This window comes from Sus scrofa, chromosome 3, assembly GCF_000003025.6.
Source record: "Sus scrofa isolate TJ Tabasco breed Duroc chromosome 3, Sscrofa11.1, whole genome shotgun sequence".
In the NCBI taxonomy this organism is placed as follows: domain Eukaryota; kingdom Metazoa; phylum Chordata; class Mammalia; order Artiodactyla; family Suidae; genus Sus; species Sus scrofa.
Window position 1 is genome coordinate 126170157 of NC_010445.4, and position 22382 is coordinate 126192538.

Consider the following 22382-nt stretch of genomic DNA (forward strand, 5'->3'; position numbering starts at 1 on the left):
CACCCAAGGGAGGCGCCTGGAGAATAAAGGCAGAGGCCTCTCAGGACCATGGCCATTCGCTTAGTGCCATCAACGCCGGGGCGCTCTTTGGTGCTGTATAGGCTTGCTGAGGGCTAGACCTGGGGAGCATCCTGCCCAGCTTCTTAGCCTGCCTGCCTCTCTCCCTTCCTTCATTTCTTTCTCCTGTGCCTGAGGCATGTGGAAGTGCCTGAGATCAACCCTGAGCCACAGCGACCTGAGCCGCTGCAGTGACAATGCCAGACCCTTAACCCGCTGAGCCACAAGAGCACTGCCTCTTAGCCTTTCAGAGTGGCTGTGGGACCGAGTGCGTGTGACACTGCACCTGGGTCTCCAGCACGGAGCACCCTGTCTCCACCGACATGGTCTGGCGCGCCCCCACTGTCCCACTTCAAGCCTCTCCTTTGAGGCCTAATTCAAAGCCGCCACCCCCCAGGCCTTTGGGCTTGGGAGCTGAGTGTCCTGAAGCAGGTTACCGAACCTTGCTGGGCATCAATTTACGTCTAAAACAGAGATAATACAAACACCTGGCTCACAGGGTTATGGCTAGAATCAGAAGAGCAAAGTAATGAGTGAGTGAATACGCACCCCCGACAAGCACAGAAGAGGCCTGGCACCGGTGGGCGTGTCAGAGGGGTCAGCAGCTCGCCCACCCTCGCCCACGGAACCTACCCCGGGGTTCGGTGCAGGATCCTTGAGCGGGAGTACAAAGCGCACGCCGGGTCCCACAGAAGCCAGCGAGTCAGCCCGGGACTGGCCAGGTCTTTCCGGTCCAGCCCTCAGGGCTCCGATCCACGTGGGGCTCTGGGTGGAGCTGAGAGCAGGTGGGGGCGGGGCCTCCCAGCCAGGCTCCTCCCACGGGGGCGGGAGGATGGGGCGGCGCTGTCCCCGCTCCAGCAGGAGGCAGGGGCTCACCGGCAGCTTAGAAGCCCTTGAGCTTCCCAAGGAGGGGGGAGGCCGGGGTGCAGGGAACTCGGGGGTGCAGGCTCTCCCTGCCTCCCCTCCCCCGTTCTCGGGCCCTGCGTCTCCCCGTGTCCCTCCCACCTTGTCTCCGCTCGCCTCCCCCTGTGCGTACGTATCTCTTTCCCTCCCTATCTCTCCATCTCTGCCACCGTGTCTCTGCATCTCTCTCCCTGTCTGTCCCCACATCCCTTTTTAAAAATTATTATTATTTTTTAGGGCCGCGCCCACGGCATATGGAGGTTCCCAGGCTAGGGGTCGAATGGGAGCTGCAGCTGCCGGTCTACCCCACACCCACAGCAACACCAGATCAAGCCGAATCAGCAACCTACACCGCAGCTCAAGGCAACGCCGGATCCTCAACCCACTGAGCAAGACTAGGGATCGAACCCGTGTCCTCATGGATACCAGTCAGGATCTTAATCAGCTGAGCCACAGTGGCAACTCCCTGTCCCCACATCTCTCTGTCTTTCTCTGTCCCATCTCTGTCCCCCTCCCCCCATGTCTATTTCTTTCTGTCTCTCCTTCTGTGCGTCCCTCTGTCTCTCCTGCCTTCCTTAGCTCTGTCACCGGCCCTGCATCCCTCTCCCCCTGTCTCCCCGACGTGTGGAGAGCGGGGCAGAGCCTCCCCCGTGACCACCAACTCAGGCTTCCCTTGGAATGTCTTCAGGCCGGTTCTCTTAGCAGCTACAAACGAGCATGTTTTGCCAAAAGGCCCACAAATCAACAGTGTCCCATTCTGCACACGTCCGGAGGTAAATTACTGCTACATGACTCATGTTCTCAGGGGCGAGGAGACACTTTCCAAGGCAGGGCCCCCCACCCCTGCCAGGGGCCCCATCGCCAAATAAGAGAAAACAGGTACCGACTTCTGAGACCTCAGAGCAAAGCCTTCGGGGGCCCCCCGCACGGAGCCAAAAGAAACTTTAATAAGATCTTTCAGGAAGGAAAATGCACACGTCTGCATGGAGCACTCTTCCAATGTCTTCGGAAAACTATCTTCTCAGCCTCCTCAAGCCCCAGGCGGTAAGCAGATAAAGGAAGTCACACAGCTATTGATTTTCTCAGCCAGTTCTAAAGTGTCACCACATAAAGGAACACAGACTGTCCCCGGGAGAAGTTGTCACGACTGAACACCAAGGCTGTTCCTCACCTACTTTTTAGCAGGCAGTTGATTGTGTGACCATCCTGGCAAACTCTGATGCACCCATCAAAGCCCAGTCCAAATAACCTCTCTCTTTGCAGCTGCCGCCCATGCAGGAAGGTCCCGCCTGTTGTGCCCGGGGGCCTTCAGAAGGCTGGGCACATGTGCCCGCTTTGTCTCCTGACCTTCCACTCGTCTGCGAGCTCCCAGGCACAAGGACACCGTCTCCCCCATCTTCGTCTCCCCAGCACCTAACGCAGAGCTGGGCACATGGAGGAGGCTCAGTGGGCTTGTCGGTCAGAGGACCCGTGAGGAGATGGCCAAGGCTGCACCCCACGTTCTCGCACTAGACCCTTCCATAGGCTGCACAGGAGGATCCGGTGCTCTTGGAAAGTTGGGGTGATTGGACAAGAAGCCCGCATCCACACAGCCCATCCCTAGAGCCTGTACAAGAACCAGAAAGGAGCAAAAAGGAAGTTTAAGTAGCTAGAACCCCGGACCCTGCCTTGACCCTGGGAACAATGAAAAGAAGGTGAGATTCAAAGCCAACAGACGTGGCTTTGAGGCCGGGGCCTCCGCCTTCAGCTGCGCAAAGAGTCTGGGAGCCAGGTTCACTCTCAGCACAAGAACAAGGGTCCTCAGGACACCCTGGCACGTGAACTTGTAAGGTGGCTGACCCTGGCCATGGCCTCCATTTGGTCAAGCGGGCCTGGTTTCAGCCCAGAAGTTCTGAGAAGAAACGAGAGCTTCCGTTTCAAGCGAGCAGCCGAGTGAAGTGGCCACTTACTTTAAGGGGAAAGCGAAGGGGTCAGAAGCTCCTGAGAGGACTTTTTCAACTGCCTGATGGGTGGGAGGCCCTTGGAAAACACTTGTGGAATGAAGGAAAGAGGGAACGGGTACGTGTGGGGCCGAGCGGCTGTGCGTGAGGAAGGGGAACAGACTTCCACTGGGCCTGAAGGGCTGATTCCGAAGACCTGTGCGTGGAAGCTTCAGGAAAGCGAGCTGAGGAATGCGTCAGCCTTAGAACTGCACCACATTGAGATGCACTGCTGCTGGGGGGTGAGCTCCCCGTCACTGGGAGAACGCAAGCCCAGAGCAGATGAGGGAATCACTTCACAAAAACTACAGTAAAAAGGATCCACGCATAGGGGTGGGATGCTTAGAATAAACACTCTCTCACCAAGTCCTGGGTCCCAGGATTCCACGTCCCAGGCCAGGGGTCAACAAACTTCTTCAGTCAAGAGCCAAAGAGTCTAAGTTGGAGGCTTTGCAGCCTGTAGGGTCTCCGCCCCACTCCTCAACTCTGCCTGCTGAGCCAGAGCAGCCAAAGGTGATGGCGTCATGGCGTTCATGAAGGTACCTATTCCAATAAAGCTTTATTTGCAAAACCAAGCAGGGGGCCGGGCTTGGCCCTGTAGTTCCAGGGCAGTGGGGCTTCTTCAGGGAAGCCATAGGTAATTGCTAGTGTTGGTTCCACTGTCCATCCTGAGCCTCTGGCAGGTGACAAACCCACGTCTTTGCCTTCAAGGTAACCCATCCCCAGCAGCCCCAGGCCTTTAATCTCCCACCATGCATTTTACCATTCTTGCTGCAACGGTGTGTGTTTGAATTTTTCTACAATAAAAAGTGAAATAAAAGAAAACTTCCCAGAATCTGGACCTACTTAGAAAGTGGATCCCACCTTCTGTGGATCGCCCAGGCCACAGGGTTCTGAACAGTGTCCCCACACCAGGGTCTCTGACACTCATGTTGGCAAAGAGAAGACTAGCGACAGTGGTGGGGTGTTCTCTGCAATTAAACGCATCCGTTCAGGGAACTGCCTTTTCTTTGGAGATTACACTTTTCCTTGTAATTGTTGCTATTAAAATGCCCCTTCTTTTTTTTTTTTCCCCCTCCTTTTTTTAAGACTGTACCTGTGGCATATGGAAGTTTCCAGGCTAGGGGTCCAATCAGAGCTACGGGTGCCCATCTATCCCACAGCCACGGCAACCCTGAATCCGAGCTGTGTCTGAGACCTACACTACGGCAACACCGGATCCCTGACCCACCGAGTGAGGCCAGAGATCGAACCTGCATCCTCACGGATACGCGTCAGATTCGTTCCTACTGCGCCACAACAGGAACTCAAAAACGCCCCTTCTTGAGTCCAAAACAAATATGAGATATCACTTATATGTGGATTCTAAAAAATAATACAAAGGAACTTACTTACACAACAGACTCAAAGACACAGAAAACAAACTCATGGTTCCCCGAGGGGGAAGGGATAAATTAAGAGTCTGGGATTAGCAGATACGCAGCGCTCTATGTAAAAGAGAATAAAGAGCGAAGATTTACTGTCCAGCACAGGGAACCGTATTTGATATTTTGTAAGAGTCTATAATGGGAAGGAATCCGAATAGAATATATATACACACACACACATATATATATGAATATGCGTATGTACATAACAAAATCACTTTGATGTACACCCGCAACCAACACAACATTGCAAATCGACCCCGGCAGAACTGAGATGCTCCCAAGATGCCTCCTTCTGGAAGCACACACCCCGCCTCTCCCCACCTCTCCCCGGAGGCCTGGGCTGGCTGCTGCTGGCTCTCCTGACCCCTTGGCAGGGAGACCAGATCCCAGATGTCCCCAGAGGGCGACAGAGGAAGGGCCAGGCCAGCACGCGGGACCTGTGCCAAGGCAACTGGCTGATGGGGGATGGGGTCGATGGCTTCCGGGATAATGAATTTAGATCCGGACACAAACCTCCTGGGGAAGCAGCCCATTGCAACCGAGAAAAGGGGACTCAAGACTAGCAGGGGACGTTTTGGTGATCTATGGGTGGGGGCCAAGGTGGTGCGTTCCGAAGTCTACGAAGGGCTTAAAGGGACTGGGGGGAGAAAAGGAGGGTCCCAACACCTCCAAAGGCGACCCTCCTTCTGCTAGAAATTTGACATGGGGAGAGAGGAAGGCAGCAGTGCTCCGGGTATTTGGTTTGTTTTTTAAAATAAGAGCTTTTTGAGGTATCATCTACATACCATACAACGCACAAATTTTAAGTTAAAATTTTAACTCCGGAGTTGCACAGGAGTTCCCATCATGGTACAGCAGAAACGAATCTGACTAGGAACCCTGAGGTTGCAGGTTCGATCCCTGGCCTCGCTCGGTGGGTTAAGGATCTGGCTTTGCCGTGAGCTGTCGTGTAGGTCTCGGACGTGGCTCGGATCCTGCGTTGCTGTGGCTGTGGTGCAGGCCGGCGGCTACAGCTCTGATTGGACCCCTCGCCTGGAAACCTCCATATGCCATGGGTGCGGCCCTGAAGAAAAGACCAAAAAAAAAAAAAAAAAAAAAAAAGAGTTGCACGGAGTTGGGCAACCATCACCACAATCAATTCTAAGAAATCCTGTACCTATTAGCACTCATTCCCCATTTTTTTCCCAACCTCCCAACCCCAGCCCTAGGCAACCACGAATCTACTTTCTATCTCTGTAGATGGGCCATCCTGGACTTGTTACATACAGGCCATCACACAATAGGTGGTCTTTGGCGACTCACTTCATTCACTCAGCCTGTTGCTTTCAAGCCCCACCTGTGCCAGAGCAAGAAGGGCTTCTCTCTTTTTTATTGCCAAATAATAGTCCACCGTATGGACACGCTGATTCTGTTTATCCTTCATCAGCGGACGGACATCTGGGTTCTTTCTACATTTGTGCATGCATTTTCACGCGTGCACACGTTTTCATTTCTCTGAGACATGTCCCTGCGAATGGCATTGCTGCGTCCTATGGCAACGCTCCATCTCACCTTGCCAAGAGTCACTGGACTCTTTTCTAAAGCAGCGGCACCATTTTCATCCTTCCCAGCAGCGTATGAAGGCACCCGTTTCTTCAAGCCCTTGCCAACCCTTGTACTGCTCTGACTTTTGGGGGGTTTTGCTATTTTTCCTTTGAAGGCTGCACCTGTGGCATGTGGAATTCCCAGGCTAGGGGTTGAATTGGAGCTGCAGCTGCCCGCCTACACCCCGGCCCTAGCAACTCAGAATCCAAGCCGTGTCTCGGACCTACACCACAGCTCACAGCAACGCTGGATCCTTAACCCACTGAGTGGGGCCAGGGAGCAAACCCTCGCCCTCATGGATACTAGTCGGGTTCACCACTGCTGAGCCACAGAGGGAACTCCCCTCGCGGTGGCTGTGATCTGCGTCTCCCGAATGACTGAGGATATACTCTGCATCCTTTCGCAGGCCTGCTGGCCCTTCGTGGATCATCTTTGGAGAAATGTCTCCTCAAAGCCTTTGCCCATGTTTAAAAATAAAATCTTCCATCAGGTTTAACTCATAATTATATCTTGAGATATATGTCCCATTATATCTCAAGACCCATTTAATGTTCAAGATGACCTGTGGCCGACCAAAAAACAGTGCTACGCTGCACTTCCTACATTATTTACAAGATATGCAAGGTAGATGAGGATAAGGAAATATTTGTGCTGGAAAAATACACGCAAAGCATTCGTTTTCTAATTAAGTTTGTGGGTAGCGTGTCCACAAACCTTCAGATACTATGATTACACACAAACTATTTTTTGCACATTTTAGGACATGACTAATGATATGACTATGTTAAGATTATCAGCATACAGAGAGTATGGATTGCAGGAAAGGCCAAATCCAATTTTTGTAAAATCAGCTTTGTTGTGACATAATTGCCACGCAGGATAATTCACTGATCTTAAGTTTTCGAGTCAACGAGTTTTGACAAACGTGTTTATTTATGTAACTCCCTTAACAACTGACATATAGACCCTTCATGCCACTTTGCAATTAATCCCTTCCTCTAATTCTGGTCCCTAGAAAATCGAGTTGGCTTGTCTTTTTTTGTTGTGTTTTGGTTTTTGGTTTTGGGGTTTTTGTTTTGTTTCGTTTTGTCTTTTTGGTTTGTCTTTTATTACGGGGTTGTTAGAGTTCGTTATATAGTCCAGATAAAATTCTAGACTGTTTATGATTTGCAAATACTTTGTTCTATCTTGTGGGTTTTCTTGTCACTCTCTTGATGGTGTCCTTTGCGGTACAATAAGATTTTCATTTCGATGAAGTCCAACTTATCTAAACCTTACGCTTTATCGAGTACGAGACAAATGCCTGATTCAAAGCCGAGAAGATTTAGGCCTGCTTTTCTTCTAAGAGTTTTCTGGTTTTAGCTCTGACATTTGGGTCTTTGATCCATTTTGAGTTAATATTTATAAATGGGGTGAGGTAGAGGTCCAATTTCATTGGTTATCCACTTGTTCCAGCACCATTTGTTGAAAAGACTATTCTTTCCCTATTGAATTATTGGCTCTCTTTAAAAAAAATCAATGGACTGTAAATGCGAGGGTTTACTTCTGTACTTTCAGTTCTAGTCCATGGACCTAAAAGTCTGTCCTGCGTCAGAGCCACAGTGTCTTGATAACTCCTGCTTTGTAAGAAGTTTTGAAATCAGGAAGTGTGAGCCGTTCTACTTAGTTCTTCTTTTTCAAGCTGTTCTGGCTATGCTGCGTCTCTGAAGTTTCATACGAATTTCAGAATGGGCTTGTCAATTTCTATAAAGACTCCAGCTGGAATTTTCATAGTGGGTTGTGTTGAATTTGCAGATTAAATTTGGGAGCAATGTCATCTTAACAACAGTAAGCCTTCCAATCCATGAACATAGGATGTCTTTCCGTTTAATGAGGTCTTTAATTTGTTTCAAAATATTTTGTCATTTTCAGAGTGTAAGTCTTGTACTTTTGCGAAATGTATTTCTAAGCATTGGTATTCACTTTGATGCTATTGTAAATAGAAGCATTTTCTTAATTTAATTTTTAGATTGTTCATTGCAAGTGTCTAGAAATGCAATTCATTTTTCTATATTGGTCATATCCCATGAACTTGCTGAAATCACTAATAAACTCTGATAGCTTTTTGGTGGATTCCATAGGATATTCTATACACAAAATCATCTCATCTATAAATAGTTTTACTTCTTACTTCCCAACCTAGATGTCTTTCCTAACTGCTGTGGCTCGAACCTCCAGGACACTGTTGAATAGTGGACATCCTTGTCTTGTTCCTGATCTTAGAGAGAAAGCGTTCAGTCTTTTACCACAAGCATGATGTTAGCTGTCGTGTGTTTAAGTTTAAAAACGTCACCCTGGAATTGATAACATTATGAGACTTCACCAAATAGTTAAGCAGGGAAAGCATACAAAATGTTCCATATATAAAAATGAGCATAGATAGAAAAAAAAAAAGACCAGAAAAAAACCCGGAGCTTCCTTAACTGTGTCCCCGAGATGCCCCTGGATTGCGGGATATGCTCAGCCCCCTCCGTAGGCACAGACCTGCCAGATCCTTGGCGGGGGCGGGGGGGGAGGGAGTGCTGCACTCTGAGCTCCATAAGACAGCTGTGTTTGTCCTCAAACTGCTTATACCAGTTGTACTTAGCCAGTAACATCACTTAATCACATTTCGCGTAAACCACTGGAATAGGAGTTAAAAAGGAATGGTTTTAATGAAATAAGAGTTGACTATTTGTGAAAGTTCCCGTTATATCAGGCATGGACAAAACAGCTGTGTATCAGGGATGTATAAAAATCTGCATGTACCAGGCACTCAGTTCCTACGTCACTTGACAGAAACAGGAACCAAGAATCACAGAAAACGCATTAAAGGACCTCCAACGAGAAAGAGGCTGTGCACATCACCCAGTGGTTCCCAAATCCCAGAAAGGCCTGGGTCTTAAATCGGGAGGTGGGAGAATGAACACATGCTTTACGTTAAAATGAAAGGTTTCATGTTAAAACAAAATGCTCAGGAGTTCCCATCACGGCTCATCGGAAATGAATCCGACTGGTACCCATGAGGACGCAGGTTCGATCCCTGCCCTCGCTCAGTGGGTTAAGGATCTGGCATTGCTGTGTGCTGTGGTGTAGGCTGCAGATGAGGCTCAGATCTGGCATTGCTGTGGCTGTGGTGTAAGCTGGGAGCTGCAGCTCCAATTTGACCCCTAGCCTGGAAACCTCCATATCCTACAGGTGTAGCCCTAAAAAGATAAAAAAAAAATAGAATAAAATAAAATGCTCAAGGTATGTTGTATTATTTTTTTTTCATTTTTATGATCCTTTCTTTAATAATCTTTTCCAGGAGTTCCTGCTGTGGCTCAACAGGATCGGCGGCAACCCTGGAGCTCTGGGACGCAGGTTTGATCGCCCGCTTGGTACAGTGGGTTAAAGGATCTCACGAACCACAGATGCAGTGTAGGTCACAACTGTGGCTCAAATCTGATCCCTGGCCCAGAAACTCCATATGCCGCAGGGTGACCAAAATAATAATAATATAATAATTTTCGATTAAGCAACTCACTGCCAAGGCTGAAGGTAGCAGAAGAGGGCTTTTTCTGGACACAAATATACAAGGATTACCTGGGCAGGCGTGTCAAGATGTCATTTTTCCTCTCTCCTTTTTATCATCTAGTATTTCCAAGATGTTCTAATAAGTATATATTGCTTTTTTTTTCTTTTTTTGGCCGCACCCTGCCATGGGGAAGTTCCTGGGCCAGGGATCAAACCTGAGCCCCACAATGACAACGCCAAATCCTTAACTAGGCCACTGGGGAATTCCTATATTGTTTTTAGAGTAGAGGAGATGTGCAATAAAATTTCCTTTTTAAGATGCAGATTCGATTACTTCCTGGTAACAGTGGGAAGAAATTCAGGAATGCCACACTATCTCCGCCAACATAGTCCTCGGAGCCAAAAAGCACCCCAGGGCCACCTGTCCAGGTAAATAACAAGGACACAGGGTAGGGGAACAGCACAGGACACTGAACAGCCCAGGGCTCCCCGGCCGAGACCGCGGCTGTTTTCACTGAGCGCTAAGAACCGCGGAAACACATTCCTTAACTGGGTGGAAACTAAGGCCCCTCCTCTACGCACGCTGGGTCAGTTGCTGAAGCGGCAGACTCGCTTTTAGAAATACGGCAACGCTGCCCGATCAGACGGGTTTGAGAAACATCACACCAGGCAGATCTGGACATCCTGGGAGAAGGATGCTGGCCGGAGCATATTTTTCAAGGAACACAGGGCTTCTGCTTTGATACATGCAACATAAGTGGGTTCAGCGGTGTCTCTCACTGCACCTAACTTCCTCCACTGCTGACCTCGCGTCGACCTTGCCCGCATCAAGCTGGGTTTACAGCAGGTGCCTAATAACGGAATGAAAGAATGCATGATGCCCTGAAGAGCAGCTTCCCAGGACACGGGTCCTTCTCTTGTGGACCAGGGCTTCTGGAAACAGGCCAGTGACACGTCCTTCACCTTTTGCCCCACGCCCTCCCCACAGGCTCGTAATTCCATTTTCAGGCTCAAAAGTTCCATTTTCGTAATTCCATTTGGCCTTCAGTCCGCTCAGCCAGGACCCCGTCTGAATCAATGAAGACGCAGAACCGAAGGGACTGGGGAGCGGAAGCCGAATGGGTTTCCAGGCACACAGTGGATCCTGGGGACACGAAGGGGGACTCTGGGAATTCTCAGCCTCCCCTGGAAAGAGGGGGTAACCCAGGTGTGTCTAAACTACAGGGACCAGGGGCCTTGAGCTGGGCTTGAAGGAAGACAATGAGACCCCACATCAGATGCTGGAGCCCCAGGGACGCAGGAGGCACCTCTGAATGAAGGGCAGTAGATGTGGCCGTTTGAAAGCTGGCTTCCTCCTCCACCTCTGCCATCTATACCTGTGCTGGAGCCGAGTGGGAATGACCCTTATCAGGCACGGAGAGGCGCTTTTTTTCCCCTTTTAGGGCATATGGTGGTTCCCAGGCTGGGGGCCGAGTTGGAGCTATAGCTGCCGGCCTACACCACAGCCACAGCAACACCAGATCTGAGCCGCATCTGCGACTCAGCTCACAGCAACCCCAGATCCTTAACCCACCGAGTGAGGGCAGGGATCGAAGCCACTTGCTCATGGATTCTGGTTGGGTTCTTCACCTGCTGAGCCACAGCGGGAACTCCCAGAGGCACATTTTTTACCTAACATGAAACCACTGTGATCCAAGCCAGCCACCAGCTGCCAGCTGGTGAGGAAGCTCCCCCCGGACGCCCTGCATCTGGGCCTCATCTGGTACTAGGGAAGCGCTCAGAGAGCAGGGCTGGTGGTTCAAAGACCAAACCAATGACCCTGTGAGCAAGTCCTTCTAAAGATCCGGACCCAGCCTTAGACCCCAGAGCCCAGGTGGTCAGACATGTTCCTTTTGGCCCACAAGGCAGGCCGAACCCATGTAACCAGCTTCTACCAGCAGCCACACCTGGGGCAGGTGTTCCAGCGACTTCTGAAAGTGAATCCCAGGCAGGCAACACTCAAGCTTATCTGGGAGCCCATGTACCTTTGAGGCTGAAAGCAGATGCCCCCAGCCCACGCCCCCTCCCCCTCAAAGCAAATAAATACAAATCCCTTAGAAACGAGTCTGGGCGGTGGGTGGGGTGATAGAGGGGGGGCAAGAGGCTGAGGGAGGAGGGCCAGCGTCCGTGCTGGGGGATTTGGGGGCTTTCAAAGACACGGGAGACAGAGGGGAGGGAGCGAGTGACAGGCTGTGGGGCGGGTTTATACTATTGTGCTGAAAACACGGTACTTTTAGTTCTGCTCGATGGTGACCACGCTAAACGCTCTCCCAACAAATAACGAAAACAAACACCTGTCTTGGCTCTGGGGTCCTCGGTTCAGTTCCCCAGTCAGGGCAGGGGCGGGGGGACACTCAACTGATCTTTACACCAACCAGCTCACAACTTAAGATACAAACGCTCGGAGTTCCCTTCACGGCTCATCAGTTAACAAATTCGACTAGGATCCATGAGGATGTGAGTTTGATCCCTGGCCTCGCTCCGTGGGTTAAGGATCCAGCGTTGCTGTGAGCTGTGGTGTAGGTCACAGACACGGCTCGGATCTTGTGTTTCTCTGGCTGTGGTGTAGGCCGGCAGCTGTGGCACGGATTGGACCCTTAGCCTGGGAACCTCCATGCGGCAGGTGAGGCCCTAAAAAGCAAAAAAAAAAAAGAGAATCTGGAGGTTTGGTTTGTTTTGTTTAAGAAGACAGAAAAGCCTCCTGATCCAAAAAGGAAAAAAGCCTCTTGGGGGCATCGGGTGGGGGCCAGGCCAGCAAAGCGAGCACTGGGGGCTGCGATGGCCTGTCCTGAACGAGGCACGGGCAGTGATGGGGTCAAGGATGCGCGAGGACGGGGCATCTTGCGACAAGAATTCCTTCCTACATCCCAGAGCTTCCGGGCCTGGCCCCGGGGCCCAACGCCTCGTCTGCAGCACAGCTGAGAACAAACACCAGGCGAGGCCAGCCGTGTCCGCCCCCCCCCCAACCCGCCGGCTCCCCCTGGACCACAGGCACCCCCCATTCCCCTCAGAGAAAAGCACCAACGCGACGGAGCCGGTGTCCTGCAGGGAGGCTGTGGGCCCCTGCTCTGACCAAGGGAGGCCTGAGGGTCCCAGGGCGTCGCACACACGCGAGCACACGCACGTACACAGATGCAGCCCGCCCCCGGGAGCACACTCAGACGTGCCCACAGACTCACGGGCCACTTGTGCCCATGATCTCACCTCCTCAACGCGGACCAGGCCATCTGGGTGCTCGAGCTACTTGGAAAATCTCCCTCCAAGTGGCCAGCTGTTCTCAGCGGTCGCCCCTTTGGAGGCAGTATTCAGCTGGTTTCTAGTCTCTTTATATTTTCTGATTATGCTACAGTGAAGATGTGTGTATCGCACTTGTACTCAGAAAAAGCTCAAGTGTGCAATTTCCTAGTCTCTCCGAGACGCGTCGTAAGGAGCATCAGAGGAGGACACACACGTATTGACCTCACGCGGATGCACAGACCCGCACGGAGCACAGGTACCCCCCCCCACCCCATCGGAAAGAACAAATCAAGGAGGAGAAAACGGACCGAGCTGCCCAAGGTCGGTCCAGCTCGTAGATGGTATCTTCCTGCTGGAGAAGGACCTCTCCAAAGACAGAGAGAGGGAGAGAGAGAGAGAGAGTGGGGAGGAGAGGGTGGCACGGGCGCCGTGCACCGTGGCGTGCGAGAAACCTGTCTTACTCACTTGATTATAAAATATTTCTGAGCCGCCAGATGGTATAATAGCGGCTGCAGATGCCTGATAGCGTTTCTTCATTTCTCTGCTCGGGGCTCCATTTCAGGGACCTGCAGAGTGTCATCTAAGAAGCGGTTCCGGACTCCATAAAGACAATAACTGTTCCATTTAAGAAACACCGCTCAATGCACCTGCATGACAGATGCGGCTTCTTCATTCGTGCTTCCCCATAAACGGGCCTTGGGCTAATCCTAAGGCACCCGGGGGCGTTCAGGCAGGAGCCTTTCAGGGCCCCTTCGTGAAGCGGCCACCTGCCCTGGGGATCTGGGCTCTGTTACATAATTAATCCTTGGCCCAGAGGAGCAGCACGGCCTTTGCAGACGGCTGGCCTCGGCGGTGACGGCCGTGGGGAGAGCGCACATCAAAGACACATCTTCCTCAACCTCCAAGATCAAAGCCGCGGGGTGGATGAGGTCACCGGAGCACTCAGTCTCCGGTGTGGCTTGCTCGGCCTTTCTTGTGTTTTGTTTAGTTTTTAATAAGGGACCCTGCATCCCTGGTCCTTCAATAGCTCAGTAACCTAGTTAAAAAGCAATAGGTCAGGCTCCGTGCAGATTCCGAGTGCTGCTGGGTCTGTACTTCAAAGAGCTGGGGCGCCAGGGGCCTCAATAACTGGGGAAGCGCGGACCTGCCCGAGGCTTGTTCTGGAATTACCTGCGGAGGAAGACTGCAGCCCTGGGCCCTCTGCCCAGCCTCTCCCTCTTTCCTTTCTGCGCTGGCCGCTCCTCTCTCCCCTTACCCTGCAGCCACCCCCCACCCCAATCAGAGGACAACAGAAGGCCTTTATGTGCCATCAGTGGCCAATGCAACCCCCACCCCACCCCTGCAAGGATGCATTTTGCTTCTGACCTTCAAACTTGGTTTCAGTGGGTTCCTGCGGGCTCACTCCGAGCCGGCCCCGGCCGCGCTCGATCCAGGGTCTGCAGTCAAAGGAGCTGTAGCTTATAAACCCGCACACCAGGGCCCCCCCGCCTCCACCCTGCCGCCAAAGGCCCTCCCCACCCTGAAAACGCTGCAGGCTTCAAAGAGCTTCCAAATTGAGAAGCCAAAGAAAGGAGGACCCTGGGAACAGCAGGAATAGTGAATGTCTGCCGACAGACATCAGGCTGGCTCACCTGTCCCCCTGGCAGCCCACCGTCTAAACCCCCCGGCCCCCGACACACACACAGCCCAGGTGTCCTGGAGGAGATGTGATTCCACGAGTCCTTCACACACTCGTGTGAATTACCACCAGGTTGCATGTTTCTCGCCCAGGAGAGGGTCACTACTCAGGATGGACCTTCTCAGCAGAGGGCCCAGGAAGAGGCATCAGTTAAGAGGGTGGTGTGTTTTCGGGCGAGGGGGTTCAGCCACAGGGGCAAAGGGGAAGGGGATGCAAAGAGGAACGGAAAGGACCTTATTTTATTTTATTATTATTATTAATTTATTTATTTATTTTGCCATTTCTTGGGCCGCTCCTGCTGCATATGGAGGTTCCCAGGCCAGGGGTCCAATCGGAGCTTATAGCTGCCAGCCTATATCACAGCCACAGGCACGCAGGATCCGAGCTGTGTCTGCAACCTACACCACAGCTCCCGGCAATGCCGGATCCTTAACCCACTAAGCCAGGCCGGGGATCGAACCCTAAACCTCATAGTTCCTAGTCGGATTCGTTAACCACTGAGCCACGACGGGAACTCCTGTTTCCCTTATTTTAAAACTGCCAAGCTCAACCTGACCTTAGAGAAGGAAGCGGTTCTCCTGCTTCCTCGTGCCCCACACGGGCCCTGATCAGGAGCTGGCCGCCTCCAAAGCCAGCGTTTCCACCGCATGGCTCAGCCACGTGCTGGCTGGAGCATCGGCCCGTGAGGAGGACAGGGGGCACTCAGGGGGAGATGCAAACTGCCACTTACATGCCACAGCTTTGGACTCAGGCCACAGGACAGACAGACTGAGAGAATCCTCAGAGGCCAGGCTGGAATGTTCTGGCCCGTCTCCAGAGGGCAGCCAGCCCAACCCAGCCCAGGAACAGACTGTGCCTCTCCTTGCCCTCCAACAGAATGAAACTCCACCAGAGAGAGAGGTGGAGGCACAGGAAGAGCTTCAACACATCTGGCACCTTGCAGCCCAGAGGCCTTAGCACATGCTATTCCTTATGCCTGGAACACACTCATGCCAATTCCTTCCCACGCCAAAAGTCTGGCATCTCTAAAAGCCAGGCAAGAGCACCACCCCAGTCCTCCCCCTCCCCCTCAGGGGCTGTGTCAATCAGTTCCTCCTAGAGCTCCTGGGCCCTTGTCCCTGCGGGCTGTATTATCCACGTTCATTCTCCTCTTTAGGATTTATCGCCAGATCCCAGGACCCCGAGCTGCCCAGCCCTGCAGTCTGTGCCTGCGCAGAGAAGGTGGGGTGCCCCTTGTAGCTGAGCAGGGCAGCAACCCCACCCCCAAGTTCATTCCAGGACGAGGCATCCATTACTCACCAGCAATGACAAATCTGTCTTCAATCTCAGAAAACCCCTGTCCAAGTGAAATGCAGGGCTCAAGGAGGGACCCCTGAAGCTCCAGGCTCCTGGATCTTTTCAGACGATCTGAAGGTTCCCGAGGGTCACTGAAGAGGCAGGCGTCGCCTTCACAGGGCCACCTCCTTCTGGAAGCACTTGGCTGCCAGCTCCTGCCCTTTCGGCCCTCCCCCACCTCCCTTGGGCCATCTTACGACAGGGCCTCAGCAGCCTTGGAATCACCTCCCGATTTTGTAAGGTTCTAAGGGCTTTGGGCAGCTTCCACGCCTCTAGGGGAGAGTTTTGCTTAAAGGCCCAGCTCCCGAGCTGCGGTCACAGCCGTGCCTGAAAGAGAAACACCCCTGCAGTTACGCTGCTGCCACAATTTCCATTTTGCATCTAGACCCTTGAGTAGTCAGCCCAGGCTTTCAAGAAACGGCGCCTGGACAGCCAATTTAAAGCTCGGCTCTGCTGTCAACCTCCCTCTAGATGCATTATCTAGGCTTGGTTTAGGGGCTGCCACGGAATTGATCTGGATTTACTGCATACCCAATTCCGTATCTAGACTTTATGACAGATGTTGGAGGTTGGGAGGAAGGGGCGACTCAGTCCAGAGAAGTCTGAGGGTTAATTTCATAAAATCATCATGATTATAAGAGCTCTTTCTTTCTCTTTCTTTTCTTTTTTTTTTTCCTTTGGTCTTTTTGCCTTTTTAGGTCCGCACCTGCAGCATATGGAGGTTCCCAGGCTAGGGGTCGAATCAGAGCTGTAGCTGCCGGCCTACACCACAGCCACAGCAATGCCAGATCTGAGCCATATCTGTGACCTACCACAGCTCATGGCAACGCCGGATCCTTAACCCACGGAGCGAGGCCAGGGATCGAACCCTCGTCCTTATGAATGCTAGTCGGGTTCGTTAACCGCTGAGCCATGATGGGAACTCCAAGAGCTCTTTCTCACTCAGAGGAGGGTCAACAGGACAGGATCTCGGGGACAGGGGAGGGAAGGCGCTCTGGACACGGAGCTGGCCATGGACACAAGGCTTTGTAAACGTGCGGGGCCTGCAGGCTGCAGTTTCTTCTCAGGGGCTCTTCAGAGAGCAGACTGAGTCCCAGAGGAAACTCCCCTGGCATCTAAGCAACAGCAGAAAAGCAAAGCTTTGGGAGGGACAAGCCTGGGGCTGGAGCCCAGCTCTGCCGCTTACAGATCTGGTGGCCCAGCCAGTTCAGCTCCCCCTGTGAGCCTGCGTCCCCGTGGGATGAAGGGTGCCACTCCCCCAGGAGTGACCCCACACCCACTTAAAGCTGGCCTCTCCAAGGCACGTCCCTTCCGACTGCAGGCGACATGCCGAGTAACCCAACATCAAAGAAACTTGAATAACAAGAACATATCTCTGCCAGTCCTGGGAAAACATCCTTGGCAAGACTGGGGTGCAGTTTTTAGCAACAGGCCCTGTAGCATAAGTGGTGCGCCTCGCGTGGTTGGAGCAGCCTGGAGAGCCGGACCCAGGGGTTCCAGTGACCAGCCAAGGAAGCATTAATTGCCTTCCTGTTCAGGTGAGGAACCTGGGCCAGACAGGTTAAACCACCTCTCCAAGGTCACGCAGCCTTTAGGGGCTAAACTTCACACCCAGGTCTGGGGCTTCCTTCTGCTCTCGGGGGTCACGGTATGAGAAACGAAGTGATGTCACGTGCCCACAGACTTTACCAGATCAACATAATCAAGAGAAAGAACTTCATCCCGGAGTTCCCGTCGTGGCGCAGTGGTTAACAAATCTGACTAGGAACTATGAGGTTGCGGGTTCGATCCCTGGCCTTGCTCAATGGGTGAAGGATCCGGCATTGCCGTGAGCTATGGTGTAGGTCGCAGATGCAGCTCGGATCCCGCGTTGCTGTGGCTCTGGCGTAGGCCAGCGGCTACAGCTTCGCTCAGCGCCTTAGCCTGGGAACCTCCCTATGCCTTGGGTGCAGCCCTAGAAAAGGCAAAAAGAAAAAAAAAAGAAGTCCATCCTAACGTCAAGAAGCCCAGATTATCCAAGAATCCCCTGCGTTTAGGGGCAGAAGGAAAATGTCTTCCCTCTTTAATGCCCAGCCTGTAATCTCCACCTGTCAAGTCTGGATCTCACGGGATAAGAAAGAACGGGAGGGTATCAGCCAGAGTTGGGTGGCCCTGGAGCCCCAGGCCCTTGGCGGCTCTGGCAGTGGTGAGAACGGGTCTCAGGTATCCCCGGGAGGCCCGCTGGCCCCGGGGACCTGTTTTGCCCGTCTGGTTGCTAAGCCCCAGCATCCACAAGACTGCAGCGAGCTGTCTCTGAGCCTTGCTGTCTAACCTAGCAGGCTCTGTACCTCAATTTCGCCACCTGTAAGACATAGATCACAGCACCTATCTCGAGGCGTTGTTGGTTTTTAAACTTTTTATCGCAAAGAAATTCCAATGTACACAAAACAGAGAGACTAGCATAATGAATGGGGGGTACCCAACACCCAGCTTCTGATGCCCAACTGGCAGGACACCCCAACCCCGGGTCTCCTGGGAAGCCCATCCCCGGTCCATCGCTAGCTATCTCAAAGAGCCACAAGGTCGCTTTGAGAATGCGAGATGGTACACATAAATTCTCAGCCAGAGGTATGCAGTAAGTACTCAATAAATGTAAGCTGGCATTCCTTCCCATTTATTAAATCAACGAGCCAAGGGGACCACGATGCCACGGCTGGCAGAGAGGTAGCTAAACAATCAGGGCCGCCACCCTGTGAGCGCCTGCTAGTGCCGAGCGAGGCAAACATCCACGTCTGCACCCCAACCCTACAAAGTGGGAATTATCCCCACTTTACAGATGGGGAGACTGAGGCTCAAAACGAGTAAGCCATCTGTTTTCAAAACCACACAACTAATATCCAGGTCTGTCTGGTTCCAAAGTTCACACCCCTTTCCCTTACGTCACCTCCCAATAATCTGTTACTTTTGTCCAACAATATTTGCTTTGTTTCGTTTTTAAAGTTTACGATTCCGTGGATTCTCGTACGTTCATCGGGTTGTACAACCATCACCACTATCGCGTTCAGGACATTTCCATCGTCCCCTGAAAGACACCCTGCACTCTGGCAGTCCCCCCATCCCCCCTTACTCCTAGCCCTGGCAACCACTGATTTATTTTCTGTCTCTTTAGATGTGCCCATTCTGGCCATTTCCTATGAAGAGAGTCAAACACCAGCTGGCCTCTTATGTCTGGCTTCTTTCACTGAGCATCGTGTTTTCAAGGTTCAGCCACAATGAAGCATGTGTCAATACTTCACCCCTTTTCATGACTGACTAATATTCCACAGCACAGATAGATCATGGTTTTTTTAATCCATTTATCACCTGATGGACCTTTGAGTTGCTTCCATATTCGGGCTATTATGAGTAATGCTGCCATGAACATTTGTGTACACGTTTCTGTGAACCTGTGTTTTCTTTTTCTTCTTCTTCTTGTTCTTTTTTTTTTTTTTTTTTTTTTTGTCTTTTTAGGGCTGCACCTGCAGCATATGGAAGCTCCCAGGCAAGGGGTCGAATTGGAGCTACAGCTGCCGGCCTACACCACAGCCACAGCATGGTGGGATCCTAGCTGCATCTGTGACCTACCCAACAGCTCACGGCAACGCCAGATCCTTAGCCCTCTGAGCGAGGCCAGGGATCCAACCCACCTCCTCATGGATACTAGTCAGATTCTGAACTCGCTGAGCCACAGCGGGAACTCCTGAACATGTGTCTTCTACAGCGTGGTAGCTGTACATTTAAATGTTTGTAGATGCCGAATTGTTTTTCCAAAGCGGCTGCTCTATCTTATGCCCCCACCAGCAATGCTTCTATTTTTCCACATCTTTGCCAACACCTGTTATTGTCCAGCTTTTTCATTCTAGCATCCCGGCAAGGGTATTCGTTTACATTATATTACAGGCATTTCCAGTTTGCCCTAAACTTCTGTGACATCTCACGGGCTCTTCTCAGCAACCACGCAAAAGTAGGCAGGGAAAGTTTTTACATCTTACGGATGAATCAACTGCAAACTCAGAGGAAATGAATAACCTGACAGAAAATGCCACCTGCACCTCCCAGAAACGAGCAGCAAGAGGCCCGCCCAACACGGGCAGGTCCCCCAGGGGCTGCAGAGGCAATCCTGCCATTCCTGTGACCCCACTGTGAGGGTCACACAGGTTTCAGCCCCTCAGCTTCACTCGTACCCGTCCCCTTGATCTAAAATGCGCCACAGGTAAGAAAAAGTCACCCTCGTTAATAAACGGTCCTGTCTTTTCAGATCTGCCCACTAAAAGGACTGGTAAAGCTCCCTGAACTTCTTCTAAACATAGTAAATCCCCTCCCCAAATCCAAAGATAGTCAGCGATACAGATTAAGCCAATGCAACAGCAGCGGCTCGACCTCAGAGGGCGTGCTCTACAGCGCCCCCGGGGACACCTCGGGGACACGGCCTTCCTAAGCGAGGGGCCGGCCAGGTGCTTCCTCCCCAGGGCTCTGCACACCCAGCCACTGGGATTGGGATGCGGGGGCGGGGAAGAGGCCGTCGTGGCGGGGACAAGGGCGTGAGTGGGTGGCCGGATCTTGGTCACCGCTTCCAAAGGCCAGAAGGGCACAGAAAGAGCCCAGGACTGGGCTGGCATCAGGGCCTCACCTCATTACCAGCCCTGCAGCCCTGAGCAAATTTCTCAACCTCTCTGAGCCTCAGGCACCTCGCCTGTCAATAGCAAGGAAACACCTGTACACCAAACCTCCAAGAAGGAAAGTATCAAAGCCATCTGAGGACAACTATCAGGTTAGACAAGTTCTTACAGCCATGGCGGGGGGTGGGGGGGGGGAGGGGGCTGCAGTGATGTATTTCCATGTAATAATAATTTTTGCTTAAAAAAGGTTCATCACGGAGTTTCCTCGTGGCTCAGTGGGTTAAGGATCTGGTGTTGTCAGTGCTGTGGTTACAGAGTTCCTGGCCAGGGAACTTCCACCTGCCTTGGGGATGGTAAATAAATAAATAAGTCATCAGGACTACTAATTATTTATCGTTTCACAGGAGACATACGGCAACAGTTAAAACCTAGCTCATGTAAGCAACAGCAGAAGCTTTACAAATGTGCCTGTTCCTATCCCAGCAGCTCAACTTCTAATTATGTATCCTGAGGCATAACCATCCAAAGGGAGGGAGGAGGCGGAGGAGTGGCCACCAGGCCACGTAGTAAATTGCACTGTGCAAAATACTTATTGTCCCCCCGCCCCGGTCGGGGGGAGGGCTGTGCGGTGGGGGGAGGGCATACTTCCCACCCCACCAACCCACTGCAGGCCTGGCCATAGTGTTTGCTTGAGCCAATGCCAGGTGAGGGGAACGGACCCATGATATATGGCACTTCCTGCTTCTGAGCAGAAGCTTAAAGAACCATCATGTTCCAGCATCTTCTCTCCGCCAGGAGACCAGCAATGTCTCAGCAGGGCTGCTCCGGCAGCCTGGGTCCCAGAGGGATGAGGGCAGCAAGCAGAGCCATAGCAACAGGGGGTGGGCGTATAACCTGAGCAAGAAACAAACCTATGATGCTATAAACCGTGGAGGTTTGGAGAGTCATTTGTTACTGGAACATAACTTTGCTGACTGTCACAGATTCCCGTTCCTGTGAATGCAAAACTGCATAGACCTAAGTGGCCAGCTAATCAAACCCTATCCACCTAAATATACACGCATGCATCTCTCCACAATGGAAGGCCAAGAAAATGATGTACACGGCACAGAAGAACACTCGCATACGTTATTTAAAAAGCAGAATATAAAATAGTGCTACTGACGAAGGAATGCCCTCCGAACCATAAAAATATGGTTTAAATCAATCAGAAAGAGCAATTGGGTAAAGGAAACGAACCCACGGTGCAGAGCAGAGCAAACCAGAAAGGACGATAAACATACTGAAAAGGTGTTCAGCCTCCTTAGAACTCAGGCAACTGGAAACAAAGGTGAGACACTATGTTGCGCCCACATGTCATGCTTACAGAGCTTTGCAGAACCGTCAACCAAAATGAATGAAAATAGGAGTTCCCACCGTGGCGCAGTGGTTAACAAATCCGACTAGGAACCAGGAGGTTGCGGGTTCGATCCCTGGCCTTGCTCCGTGGGTTAAGGATCCGGCATTGCCATGAGCTGTGGTGTGGGTCGCAGACTCGGCTTGGATCCTGCGTTGCTATGACTGCGGTGTAGGCCGGCAGCTGCAGCTCCGATTCGACCCCTAGCCTGGGAACCTCCATATGCCTCGGGTACGGCCCTAGAAAAGGCAAAAAAAAAAGACAAAAAAAAAAAATAAAGAAAATGAAAATATGATGTTATTTTCACTAAATATATACATTTCTTTTGTCTTTTTTTTTTTTGCTATTTCTTGGGCCGCTCCCGCAGCATATAAAGGTTCCCAGGCTAGGGGTCCAATCGGAGCTGCAGCCACCGGCCTACACCAGAGCCACAGAAACGCGGGATCCGAGCCGCGTCTGCCACCTACACCACAGCTCACGGCAACGCCGGATCCTTAACCCACTGAGCAAGGCCAGGGATCGAACCCGCAACCTCCTGGTTCCTAGTCGGATTCGTTAACCACTGAGCCACGA

At 51.9% G+C, this 22382-nt stretch overlaps 1 protein-coding gene across 3 annotated transcripts in view; it reads right to left on the bottom strand.

Moving 5' to 3' along the window:
• The window catches only part of HPCAL1 (hippocalcin-like 1), a 112975-nt gene that overhangs the window by 62750 nt on the left and 27843 nt on the right, over nt 1-22382 (bottom strand). Inside the window, exon 1 of one of the 3 annotated variants that reach the window (XM_021085550.1) lies at nt 15741-16469. The exons of 1 other annotated variant lie outside the window; for it this stretch is intronic. Coding sequence is in view for 1 of the 2 variants with exons in the window: in XM_021085551.1 (XP_020941210.1) it covers nt 691-1167 (477 nt within the window). In the remaining variant the exon portion in view is untranslated. Of the gene's footprint in view, nt 1-690; nt 1282-15740; nt 16470-22382 lie in introns of those variants that run through there. One more of the 3 variants, XM_021085551.1, reaches the window with a different exon arrangement.